At 41.3% G+C, this 12,395-nt stretch overlaps 1 protein-coding gene across 3 annotated transcripts in view; it reads left to right on the forward strand.

The window, feature by feature from the left end:
* CCDC186 (coiled-coil domain containing 186) overlaps positions 1–11,405 on the forward strand; it is a 35,584-nt gene extending 24,179 nt beyond the window's left edge. For all 3 annotated transcript variants that reach the window (XM_032115962.1, XM_032115964.1, XM_032115963.1), the window contains 6 exons: positions 2,221–2,476; positions 3,043–3,232; positions 4,279–4,359; positions 5,391–5,601; positions 6,649–6,868; positions 7,516–11,405. In XM_032115962.1, coding sequence (XP_031971853.1) covers positions 2,221–2,476; positions 3,043–3,232; positions 4,279–4,359; positions 5,391–5,601; positions 6,649–6,868; positions 7,516–7,599 — 1,042 coding nt within the window. In that variant the 3' untranslated portion in view covers positions 7,600–11,405. The remainder of the gene's footprint in view (positions 1–2,220; positions 2,477–3,042; positions 3,233–4,278; positions 4,360–5,390; positions 5,602–6,648; positions 6,869–7,515) is intronic.
* The last annotated feature ends 990 nt before the right edge of the window (positions 11,406–12,395 follow it).

Below are 12,395 nucleotides of genomic sequence, written 5' to 3' on the forward strand. Positions count from 1 at the left end.
ATTAAAATGTGCTTGATTTCTAGCCTACTCTATAGGAAGTTATGTCTTCTTCACTGTGTGCCCAGTGCTTGTTTTATTAAAAGAGAGAGGGGAAGCAACTAAACTGGAAAGATAGACAAATTGCTTTAAAATGGTGATGGATGACTGGAAGTATTTAATGAAGAGAATTTTACTTAATTGACAGATGCTGTATTCAGACAGTATGAGGCACTTGTCTTTCTAATGGACTGGAATTCATTCTGCTGTGTCAGAGTTGCTCATTTAAGAATGTGAGGGAAATAATCTCAGGGGAGGGTTGAGCTCATGTGCGATTCAGGAGTGTCTGAGCATGGTCCTTCATCTGTGTGGTACATATGGGCTGGGATATACAAATGCTGTCCACTCTGCTGGTTCCAGTGGTATTGAATGAATGGAGATAGATAAATGTGAGATAAGCAGAACCACCCATGGGTCTGTCCCTCTCGTGCTGTTAAACAGTTCTCATTTATCATTGAAAAGTATTTCAGTAATTATAGGCCTTCCTCAGGGTTTAGCAAATCAACCACTTTCCGTTTGCTATGTGCTGGTCACCTGTATGGTGTCATCAGCCTTTCCAGGGAAATGCAGTGTGCTAGAGGCTACTGGAGCCTACACTTGAATCAGTAGCAGTTCTTTTTCACTTGGAATCTTGCCAAATGAATTAAAGTGACACTGATCAAAGTGTGAAACTGCAAATGTGTTTTTCCAGTTATCTTTTCCTCTCGGTAATTGAGACATGCTTAAATATGTCTCTCATTCAACTTGGATATTTTTTTTTCAGTATCCTTCCCATACAACATTTATTATCCCTAAATCAAATTTCATATTGTCTTTTATTTCAATTTCATGACAAGCATCCTGAAATGTATAAAAGGCTGTATTATAAAGTGAATGTTCAGCTATGCTTGTTTACTGGAGGAACGTGATTTTAGGTTGAGTGCTGGGAAGAACTTCATGGCTGAATTGGATACTGATCACCTCCAGTGTTCCCCGGTCTCCTTCATGGGCAGATTTTTAAGCATAAGCTAGACATCTCTTTTAGAATGGTCTAAACCTTTAATTTTGTCTGGTCCAACCCTGACTGCTAGGCAGAGATTTATCCTGTCATAATGAAACAACATATTTGAAAATGTGAAATACAAGCATAGCCTTCTGGCACAGGTTTTTAAATGGGAGCTACAGGTGAGATACTTTGCAGCACAAATGACTGTGTCTCAGCTCTTCTTGGAGAAACAAATCAATACAGGATTGTTGATTTAAAATTAATTGATCCTCCTTGTAATTACACCATGTCAGTAAATTAAATCAGATGTGTGCTCTTCCTTTGTGTAATATTAATTTTATTTTTAAATTTGAATATATACACTCCCTGTGGGGGAGTTGAGGTTTTTTCTGCTGATGTTTGAAAGTAAAGTTTTAGAAAAGGTGTAGAAAATCCTGTGATTGAAAAATTAATGAAGTAATATCGCAAGAGCAAATGAGAGGGATGTTTTTATTCTGTAACATTTTTAAAAGCTATTTAATTTTGGAATTAATTTCAAACACTTTCTCTAGAATGTTGATGCTAACTGAAGATGCAGCATTTTTCACTCAAATGGGTTGGGTGTGATAGATGAAAGGTCTCCTAATGGGAGTCTTCCAGTAGAAACAAAAACTTATTTTGTAGAGGGGAGAGACTTGTTTTTTGGGGAAGGGATAGTGGAGTAAGACAGGCCCTGTGATTCAGAGCTGCACTGCTTGGATAAGGATGTTTCAGGAATCACCATGCTGCTGTCCTAGAGACACTCCAAACTGTAGTATTTCCCTGTCTCTTAAAGACAGGTCCTCTTACAGATTGGCCACCTTTATTGGGTTTGCAAACCTTCCTCTTACCTACCAGGTCTGGTTTTGAGGGTTTTGTTTGTACCCTGATCTGAAGGTCATATGGAAATGTTGAATTTGGAGAGATGGCCTTCCTTGAGGAGCTAATGCCTGCATGTCCTTCTGTGGGATGCAGAAATGTGTCACTTCAGCACTGCAGCGTGTCGTGAACTTAAGTGAAAACTCCCTTGACATTTAAAATGATCCAGTGACTAATGGATGCTCCAGGGTCATTAATTGTTCCCCTGCCTTATGTGGGCTTGCCCTGAATGCCTTGATTTCAATAAAACTTGATGTCTTTGAGCTCAGGTTATCCCTAATGAGATACAATTTTTTTGACAGAGATGAACAAGAAATTAATGCTTTAAAGGAAGAAATAGATGGTTCCAATTCTCTGATTGCTGATCTTCAGAAGGACATTGAAGGTAGTCGGAAAAGAGAATCTGAGCTATTGATATTCACTGAAAAATTAACCAGTAAGAATGCACAGCTTCAGTCTGAAAACAATTCCTTACAGAGCCAGTTGGATAAGCTTTCTTACAGTGAAAGAGAGCTGCAGAATCAGCTGGAGTGTGTTCAACAGGCTAAAGATGATCTGGTGAGTACACTGGGCAGCTTGTTTTCGCTCTAATGAGATGCCTGATGCAGATAAAGATGTGGCACATGAATACCACCTCATGTCTTCACTTACCGGATTGCAATTTCTCCTTGAGTTTGCCATTAGTAGCAGTGGGGTATGAACACCTCATGTTTCCAAGGGGAAAGAAATCCTGAGGCACACTGCACTGGAATGAGGAAGTGTCATTGTGTTGCTCTGTCTTTGGGAGCAGAGAGTTGTTTGTGCAACTGTCATTGAAACAGACAAAAAGTTCTGATTTGCCTGTGAAATTTATTACTGTCAGCTGTTCCTCAGCTCATGTTTGTAATTTTTAATAAACTCAGTGTGTCATGGAAGGTCATGTGACTTTGTACTGTATCATGTAGATGTTTGGAGATAGTTGAGGAATCTTACTATTCACATGAAGTGCTAGTGTTCAGCCTAAATAATAAAAGTAAAGCATGAATGGATTCCCAGGTGAAAAGTGCAGGTAGGGGTGTTAAGCATGCACTATGGTTAGGCTAGAATTTTTTTGTGTATGACTGAAAACAAAATCACAATTTCAGGCCATCAAGTTACAGAAGGAGGAGGATCAGCGAAAGTCGGAGGTTGAGACCCTGCAGGCTCAGCTGGCCTCAGAGCAGGAAGAGCTGTCGGCACTGAAGACTCACGTGGATGAACTGAAGGATGACCTGGCTACCCAGAAGCGCAAGCACGCAGCCAACCTGAAAGACCTCACAAAACAACTTCAGCTAGGTGGAGATTATTTTCACTTTTGAGTCAGCCCCATCTGGAATCCCTTCAGGGTCTGGTGGAGACTCAGGTCCTGTCTGTTGTGTGCTCATTGCTTGAGTGTCACCCTTCAAGCTCTCTGTGTCCCTGAAGACAATGAGAGTGAGCAAGTTAGACCTTGTGGAAACTGCAGTTACAGGCCTTTGTGTTAATTTTCAGTCTAAAATGTAACTTTTGAAGTGGGCTTACACATAAAATGAAGTACTTATTTCAAAAGAGCTTCATCTTTGTTATATGATGTATCTGACTACTGAAATGTCACTGTAAGTATTTGTAGGAGTATGTTCAGAAGTTGCCAGAAGTTTCTGTATCAGGACTTGCTGGTGACAGTTATTTTTTTAGTACATTAAACAGAACACTTCAGTTTTTAAAGCTGGATATGGCGAGACTGATGACTAATTTTGTCTACAAATAGAAGTCATTAAATACCCAACAATGCATATGCTCTGAATGCAAATAGATTTGAAGATAATTGAATGTGTTTGAAGTGTGTTTGAAAGAAGAAATCTTATTGGCACTGTGCAAGACAATTTTCCTGTCCCTTTTTGTGCATGTAAGAACAGTTGTGTGCTTTCCTTCTTGATCCCTACTGAGTGAGTGGTGCTTCTGGCCCAAGTACTACACTCTGCTGGTTGTAGTGATACAGTTATGAGATGCTGGAACAGAGTTGCCATTCAGTAGTAATTTACATGGTAGACCTAATCAAAAGTAAAATCGAATTGAAGTCTTACTGTTACCAGTTAATCCTATATATGACATTACCTCCTTCAACTGCAACTGCTGCAGTGTGTAGGGATCGTGGTGGATGTTACATCCAGGTGCTTTGTGGCTGGGGCCAGAGGGAGGTGGGGTTTGGGTTTTACTTTTAGTTGCTGCCATTGTCTTTCAGCTGTCAAGCCACGTTAAATTAGTGCAGGTCAGAGATGATTAGAGGCTCTGTATGTTGGTGACGCTGTAATTTTTAGTTCTTACTCTGCTGTTGGTAACCATTGTTTTGTTAATACTTCTAGCACGGAGGAAATTGGATCAGATGGAAAATGGTAATTACGACAAAGAAGTCAGCAGCATGGGGAGCCGTTCCAGTTCATCAGGTAATGGAGCACATAGCCAGGCTGCCAAACAGCCCTTCAGTCCTAGCAAGGTTGCCATAGTGTGCTTGCTCTTTATGTGGTTTGTGCATATGCAGTGTGTGGGCAGCCTCCCATTAAAACTGACAAAATAGCCTCTAAGCACCAAAATGCACTTGGCTGACTGCAGTTGTAGGTGCTTATTATGAGATTAAAGTGTAATGTTTATGATCTTTATATATTTTGGCTCTTTTTAAATACCTGCCTTTTTTATTTTGTTGCTTTCATGTTTGGAGGAAGCTCAAGAGGACTCCAGTTTATAGAGGACTTTTTTACATGCCACCATAGGCAAAATAAAAATCAGCAGTGGCTTCCCACATTGTTTAATTACCTTATGGACAGTTGCAACTGTGTAAATGAGAAATCAATTAGCATCATTAGAGACTTCAGTGGGTTTATGTAATATTCATTACTTTCTATCCAGTTAGAACTCATCTTTAGCATTGAAAACAGCATGTTTCCTTCCTTGATATCTTTGAGTTTTAAGTTGGGTTAGTTCTGTCCAGATGTCCTGTAATCTCAGTGTGAGAGAGACAAATGCTTGGAAAGAACAGCAGAAAGTAAAGAAAATACTGCAAGCTCTAAGTGATCAGTGCTGCAGAGTGTTTATATGTAGAGCTTTTGTGAGTCTGTACAGTTTTGATAGTATTGTAATTTTAGTTTACTCCAAAACACACATTTAAAATCAGCGCAGTCTTGTGCGGAGTAAATGAATATGAAGGTGTTTTAGTGGGAATTAGCATTCCTGAAGGGAGCAGACCTACACCAAAGGCAGAGCACCCACGGGAGGGGACTGCACTGCTGTCCCAGTGTGTCTCATTTCAACACTGTAAGAGTCCTTTAGAGAAAACCCCACTAAAATAAAGGGAAACTGGCATCCTGAGGAAAGTATCCTAAGCTCCTGACAGGTAATTGGTGCATGCACTGCTCTGCTGGGGGCACTTTACCTGGTGTAAAAGCCAAAGGAGTTCTTACAAATGCTGATGTGTTGGCAGGGTCCCTTAACGCGCGCAGCAGCAACGAGGATCGGTCCCCTGAGAACACTGGCTCTGCAGTGGCTGTGGACAGCTTCCCAGAGGTGGACAAGGCTGTCTTGGTTGAAAGAATACTAAGGCTGCAGAAGGCACATGCTCGAAAAAATGAGAAGATGGAGTTTATGGAGGATCACATTAAACAGCTGGTGGAGGAAATCAGGAAAAAAACAAAGTATGTTCTGTGTTGTGTTCATGCAGGTTTTCAGTGTTGAGCTGATGAACTAGGCAAGCATTTTGGACTTTATATAAGAAAAGTAATTGTCTAAATGAAAATGTTTAAAACAGTAAAAATATTGCAGTGACAGTAGATTTCAAAAGTAGAATTAGTTTTGGGGTTTTTTTTCCTTTTTCCAGCAGTTATAGTAATTGCCAAGTGTTTGGCAATTATTACTATTACCGAATTTTTTCAGGAGGAATTAACTGGCACAAGTGGGTTTTTGATAGCAAAATGGTCAGCAGGCAGCTGATGTGAGGTGGACTGCTGCCACTGGCTAACAGAAGAGTCCATTCTCCTCATGTGCTTAAAAGGGTGCTGATTGTGTTTGTTTTGGAAGGAGAATCTGCATCATTCCAGATGGTATTCTGGTATGCATATCAAACAAACAATGCATCTGAGCCAAAGGTGGTCATTAGTTAATGTGTGAAACAAGATTCCACTTAAATAAAAATCTCATCTTACAGGATAATGTCTGGAAGTCCAGTTAGGAGGGGAAGAAACACTGGCATATACCTGCTTCTGGAAGGTGCAGTTGCCTGTTAGGAATAGCCCTTGCTTAATGAGTCCAGACATTTATACCCAGCTGGTCCCATTTCACAGAACATGATCACAACTTGGGAAGACTCTTGAGAAGAGACTTTGTAATTTTTGTCTCATGTGTAGACAGCTTAAGATTCAGTGTCTGGAGTCTTTCAGCAGAGAAAAGTAGAGACTTCTTTAAAGTACTTTTTTTGTCCCAGTAGCTTTTCAGAATACTTCCAAATAAGTAGACCTTGAACATTGCAGTGTCTTGGCGTATCAGGATCTCCTATATCACTATTGATGTCCCAGGTTTTCCTCTGACTTAGAAATTGCAGGAGTACTTTTTACTGCTTTTTTGGTAATACAGTACTGCTTGAAAATAAAATTATTTATGTCAGGAATCTGAAGTTACTTCAGTGTCTGACTCTTCTCTGCCTTGTAATGCTGTGATGTTGTTTTTTTTATTTTTTTATCCTCCAGAATTATTCAGAGTTATATTTTGCGGGAAGAAGCTGGAACACTGTCATCAGAGGCCTCTGACTTCAACAAAGTACACTTGAGTAGGCGTGGTGGGATTATGGCATCTCTGTATACATCTCACCCTGCAGACAGTGGGCTCACATTGGAACTCTCCTTAGAGATAAACAGGAAGCTTCAGGCTGTGTTAGAGGATACATTACTGAAGAATATTACATTGAAAGTGAGTAGCTGTGCCAGTTCTTCCACACATTCTTGTGGTTCTCAGATACTCCCTCAGATAGCAGCAGAAAAGCTGCTAAAAGGCTTTTCAGAAGTCAACTCACTGTGATTTGGTGCCACTGATAGCATTGGGGTTAACCAGGGAGTTATGTGATATGATCCCTGCTGTACCTCCAGCTCAGGACCGTCAGAGCATGCTGCACTAATAGGCTGCTGCTTGAAATAAGTTCTGGAGTGCCTGTGCCTTCAGCAGGGCAGGGTCTCTTCTTGAGCTCCTGGGGCAGCAACATCTGCTGCCAGGGAAAGGTGGCAGCCTGGAGAATGGTGTGCGGGCTGCCAGCTGAGCTGCAGTGTTGTGCACAAGTTGGAGATCTCTTCCTCTAATTATCATTCCCCTTGGATGCTATACTTTCTAGGCATCCTGTAGAATACTGGTAACTGCAAAAAAAGACTTGCCCAGAGCTTTGAGTCTTCTATTGAAATGAGCTTGGTTTTTTCCAGCTCTGTCTAATCATTTGCATTTGTTCTGGATACTTGAAAGTATCAACCTGCTGACATAAACAGTAATTTTGACTTATTAGTGCATTTTGTGCTGATGGACTCATTTTCCATGTATAACTTACCTTATCATTTCCCCCCCCTCTAAAGGAAAACCTGCAAACTCTAGGAACAGAAATAGAACGGCTTATTAAACACAAGCATGAACTGGAACAGAGAATAAAGCAGACATAACTAAAACTTCTGGGGACTAACCAACGTGAAGATGCAGAAAAGGCAGGTGCTACAGACCACTGTGTTTTACATTCTGCCTGCCAGCACAAGCATCTGGGGTTTTGCAGAAGCAGCCTTTGACCACACAGGCTCACTTGTGTGAGAGATCAACAGGGTTTGGCATCTGTGTGGTTCTGTCTACCCAGTACCAGCCTGAGGCACTTCTGAAATTCACTGCACACTACATTTATCTGGAACTTCTATTTGAAATGACATACAGATGCTTTGCAGTGCAGACTGTTTGGAGTGAGTTACCATGAGATTTTAATTTCTGCACTGTGTAATTAATCAGTCACTTAAAGATGGAGCTTAAAAAAAAAATAAAGCCAGTTATGTCTTAGTTGCTATTGAACATATCCAGTGTTACTGAGCTTTAAGGGCTTTCAGACATTTATTTCCTTTCTTGCATATTATTTCTGATCTTTGAGTTGATTAAGCATTTTTGACATGGGCATGGAATAATGCTTTGTCACAAAATTTTGGGTTTTAAGTGGTGGCCATGATACTGCATATTTTCTGCTTTAGATTAACATTCAGCTGGTCAGTTTCTTTATTCCAGAGGTGTGAAACAACAGTAAAACTAAGGGATTAGAAAGTGTTGATTCAGTTCTTGAGTTCATGTAATTGAAACCAATGTCAGTTCAGCAAATCTTGTAAACCCTTGATCCTTAGACATGTGGATCTAAAGAAGTCTGATACAGATAGTTGGCTAATAAAGTTCTCTGGGCTTCTGCATAACTAACAGCATTTAAGAAGTAGGAGTTTTAGCTGCCCTTTGTTACATACGTACATGTAGACATGGTGATTGCATCTGTTTTCAAAGGCAAATGGAAGCTAAATTTTGTCATTATCTGTGGCTAGACCAACTAGTGAAAATAATGGTAAGAAATAAGAAATCTATCTAAATGGGATTTTAATCTATTGTTGACTGTGAAAGTGGCACAGAAATCTGTGCAACTCCTTGATTTTACTGTTGTGAAGAATTAGTTGGTCAAAATTGCACAAACTGAGAGCTATTACTTAGTCCTTCAGTGGCTGAGGTGGTGATGGAGGAAGACTATCAAAGTGACCAGATTTGGGTTAGTCACAACATCGTGTTCACATTTTAATTCCAGGATAAGTAATATACAGGATCTGAAATATCTTTTTATTCCAGCAGTCAGTGCATAGTTTCTGTATCTGTCATCTTTTGACCAAAATAAATTGATAAGATCACAGCGTAAATACATACTTCAGGTTTTTATTAAGTACTTGAACTTCCTATTGTCATGAGAAGAGTCAATGTACATTTACAAGAGCAATGCTTTAGCTACTTTAATCAAAAAGGGGGGTGTGGGGGGAAAATCTGTCTTACTGCAGGCACTGTTTGCATCATACACAAAATGAGGGACCTGATCTGGCAGCACAGAGGGGGATAATTGATCAGACGTCTGGGTGACTTAGGGCTGTGAACTCCATTTTCAGATGCCACTGAGTTGCCTGAGCTTTGTAGTAAAACCAATTGAGCAAAAGAGCCTAATTTGGTGTGAATAGTTAGGTTCAAGATAGTAGAACTTCCTTGTTCGTTTAAAGATGGGCATCTCTGAAAAGTCCTCGTGGGATTAAGGCCTGGTTTGTGGTCCAGAGAGCTTCAAGAGTCTGGGATGGCAGGTCCCTTCAGTGTCAAAGGATTGAGTATTACTTTAGAAAGGGAGAGTGGGAACAAATTGTTTAAAACCTGAGCGAGCATTATATAGAAACTGCAAGCCTTTAATCTGGGTGGGGTTTTATACATCTATTTTTCTAATTCCTGAGAGCAATGGTTATCTGAAATGTTAGGAAATTTGGGCCAGTCCAGTCATGGGACTACCCTCTGCTTTACTGTTGTTTAAGTGATGTGAAAATACCTGACTGCTGAAACAGATTGGTCACAGCTTCCAGGAAGCGAACAGACAGTTGTTCATGACTGAGCTTGGACCTTCTGCTGAGAAAAAGTACTTTAGAACAATTTGCATGCTGAAACATAGCTTAGCTCTTGTATGTTTGTGTTTTCAGGATTTAATGTACCGGATCTCTGGATGTTTTCAGGCATTCAGCTGAATGACTCCAGTATTTTTGATACCATGTTAATATTGTAATCTTTTAATATATGTTCTCCAGGTGTACAGTGTGAATGAAGGAGGGGTGTGGTGCAGATGGAATCAGTGCAATGGCTTTGTGGAAATTCTTACTTCTTTTTGGCATGGTTGTTGCTCCTTTTAAGTTGAGAAACCTTGTTAGCTGTCCTCCTGCCCTGCTGGAAATGCTGCTTGCTCTTTGTAGCACTAATAACTTCTCAGACTTCTTTTTTCCTTGGTCATGGAGACACGCAAAACAGCCAAAATACACATTGTTTATTGTGCATGGTGATTTCATGGACCAAAGCTGTCATCCACAGGTGTTATTTTAAGCATATCTGCTAGAGATGGAGAAGTCATTCTGGCTTGCACATTGGCAAGTGACTCTCCAGTCAGCCCAGGGTGTGATGCATACCTGATGGGATCAACCAGCACTTGGCATAAAGATGTTCCTCCTTTTTGAGAGGCACTGATGTATCAGCCATAAAATGTTGCTGGCCCTATTTCCATGGGGTAGCTTGTCAGAAGTGTGATGCTCTTGGTGCAATACCGAGAACATTTTCTGTGGGGTAGCTCACACAGGTGAGCACCAGCTGGTACAGGATGGGTGCAAGGCTTGTGTAGCGATCTCATCCCACTTACCCTTGTTCTGGAAATTGTATTATCAACCTGAAACTGAAAACTGTCCTCAGATAAACTGAATTTTGGAGATAAACTGGTAAATTAATAAACTAATCATGAAGGCAGCCTGGAGCATTTAGCTACATGCCTGTCACTGAAATTCAGTGTCCATTAGATGTGTTATTGCCACAGGCTGCTTTTGAAAATTCCAAGCTTGTGGCTGGTTCTGTCTTACAAGCTTAAACATCTGTTTCTTAAATACTCAGGGTGCTCTTTGAATTCAAACATCGCACATACAGATGTTGCTAGAGGCCCTACAAGAAAGCTGCCTATCCTTTTCCACCTTCTGTAAAATCCAGCACTGTCATTGTCTGAAGCCAGACTCTCTGACCTGAAGAATACTATTTTATGCTATAGAAATCACTGGCTTGCTGCCACGCAGAGTTGTGCAATATTTTTAGTTACAATATCCAGAAAACTGGAGATTGATTTCTTCCTTGAATATTTTCTCATTATCTTCATTTGTTGCTGGCAACACCTGTAGTATCTCTTAAAATGTTTTTCATTGCAATGTTTTGGCTCATAACTGAAAAAAAGAAAAATTTGGAAATGGTATGTCTGACTTCCCAGTGCATCAGGTGTAAAGCTGAGTGTCCACATGCTGCAAAGACCCGAATCTAGGGAGGGGTTCAGAGGGCAAGGCCCATCCCAAGGGGCCTTCGCCCTTCCTGTGCCAGTCCCTGTGACAGCAGTACGTGGCACAAGGAATCAGGTGTTCCCTGTCTCACCTGTCCAGGGGCAGGTGCCTGTGTTGCAGAGGGAGCTGGGTGGTATTTAGAGCTTTTCCGAGATGGGTGGGTGTTTCCTTCCCATTTTCATGTTCTAACTGAAACGATGTTGATTCTTCCAATCCATGTGTTAAGTCCTGTACACAGAATGTCTGTTGATTTAATTTTGTAGATACCTGTTTCTGTATAAAGTTTTCAAAGGTATTGCTATACCTTATGTATATACTGTACTTTGAAATAATAAACATAGAAATGTATGAAAGCCTGGCTTGGGTCTGTGATTTGTCCCATTAGTTGCTGCTGCCTTGACTCCAGGTTGTGCTGGCAGCTCTCAGAGTGGGGTCTGTGCTGGCTGCTCATCCTTGAGGAGTGGGAGCTCGTGATGCCTGCAAGCAAACAAACGCTCTGGGCTAAAAGCAGCTGGACTGCCCGCAGGCTGTTCTTGCCGGCACGGAGGGCACCGCCAAAACCCCTCGCGTTCCCCTCGAGCGGGTCTGACTGTGCTCGGGGAATCCGAGCAGTGCTGCAGGGGTCTGCCCCTCCCGTGCTCGCTGCCAGCCCCTGCTTTCCTATTGCGCCCGGTGAACAGGAGGTGGCAGTGCTTCTTCTCTACTGCTAGTGGGAGGAACAGCACAGCCGGGGAAAACACCTCTCCTGCTGTACTCATCCCTTGGGAATTGCGGTGGACAGGTGATAGCTGTGCTGCAGTTCAGAACTGCAGTCCCTCTAAGTGCCCTCGATGCTTTTCCCTTTCATAACGTGAATTTGAGAACCCCACAATCCCAGTAGCAAGGACTGGGTCCTTGGTGGCAGCTCCACATTTGCTCCTCTGATTTATTTATTCTCTTGTGGAGATCTAGCATAGTTTGTTTTTTAACCATGACAGTATTTTTCTTATAAAAATAGTAAGCGATGCTGTCTGGTTTCTGGTGGTGCTTATATTAAAAACCTTGGAATTGGATTGGTAGGGGTTGTCCTGCCCTTGCAGGGAGCCACAAAAAGGGAAAAAAATACTGCGAAGGTGATAAATTACGGAGTTTATTCCAGTATCTCCCAGAATACCTTAAATGAGAGGAGGGGGCATCCTACTTTTTTGCTGGAATTTAATGAAAAACAACCTCAAGCTTCCCAGGATCAGGCCAATGGCTCCCAGTGAATTTTCTGGCTACAGTTACCTTCATGACCCTTTGCTGAAATTGTTTTGCAGCTCACAGTTTTTCTTCCAGCTTTTTCCACTGATAGCAGGTACAGT

This window comes from Corvus moneduloides, chromosome 8 (assembly GCF_009650955.1).
Source record: "Corvus moneduloides isolate bCorMon1 chromosome 8, bCorMon1.pri, whole genome shotgun sequence".
NCBI lineage: Eukaryota > Metazoa > Chordata > Aves > Passeriformes > Corvidae > Corvus > Corvus moneduloides.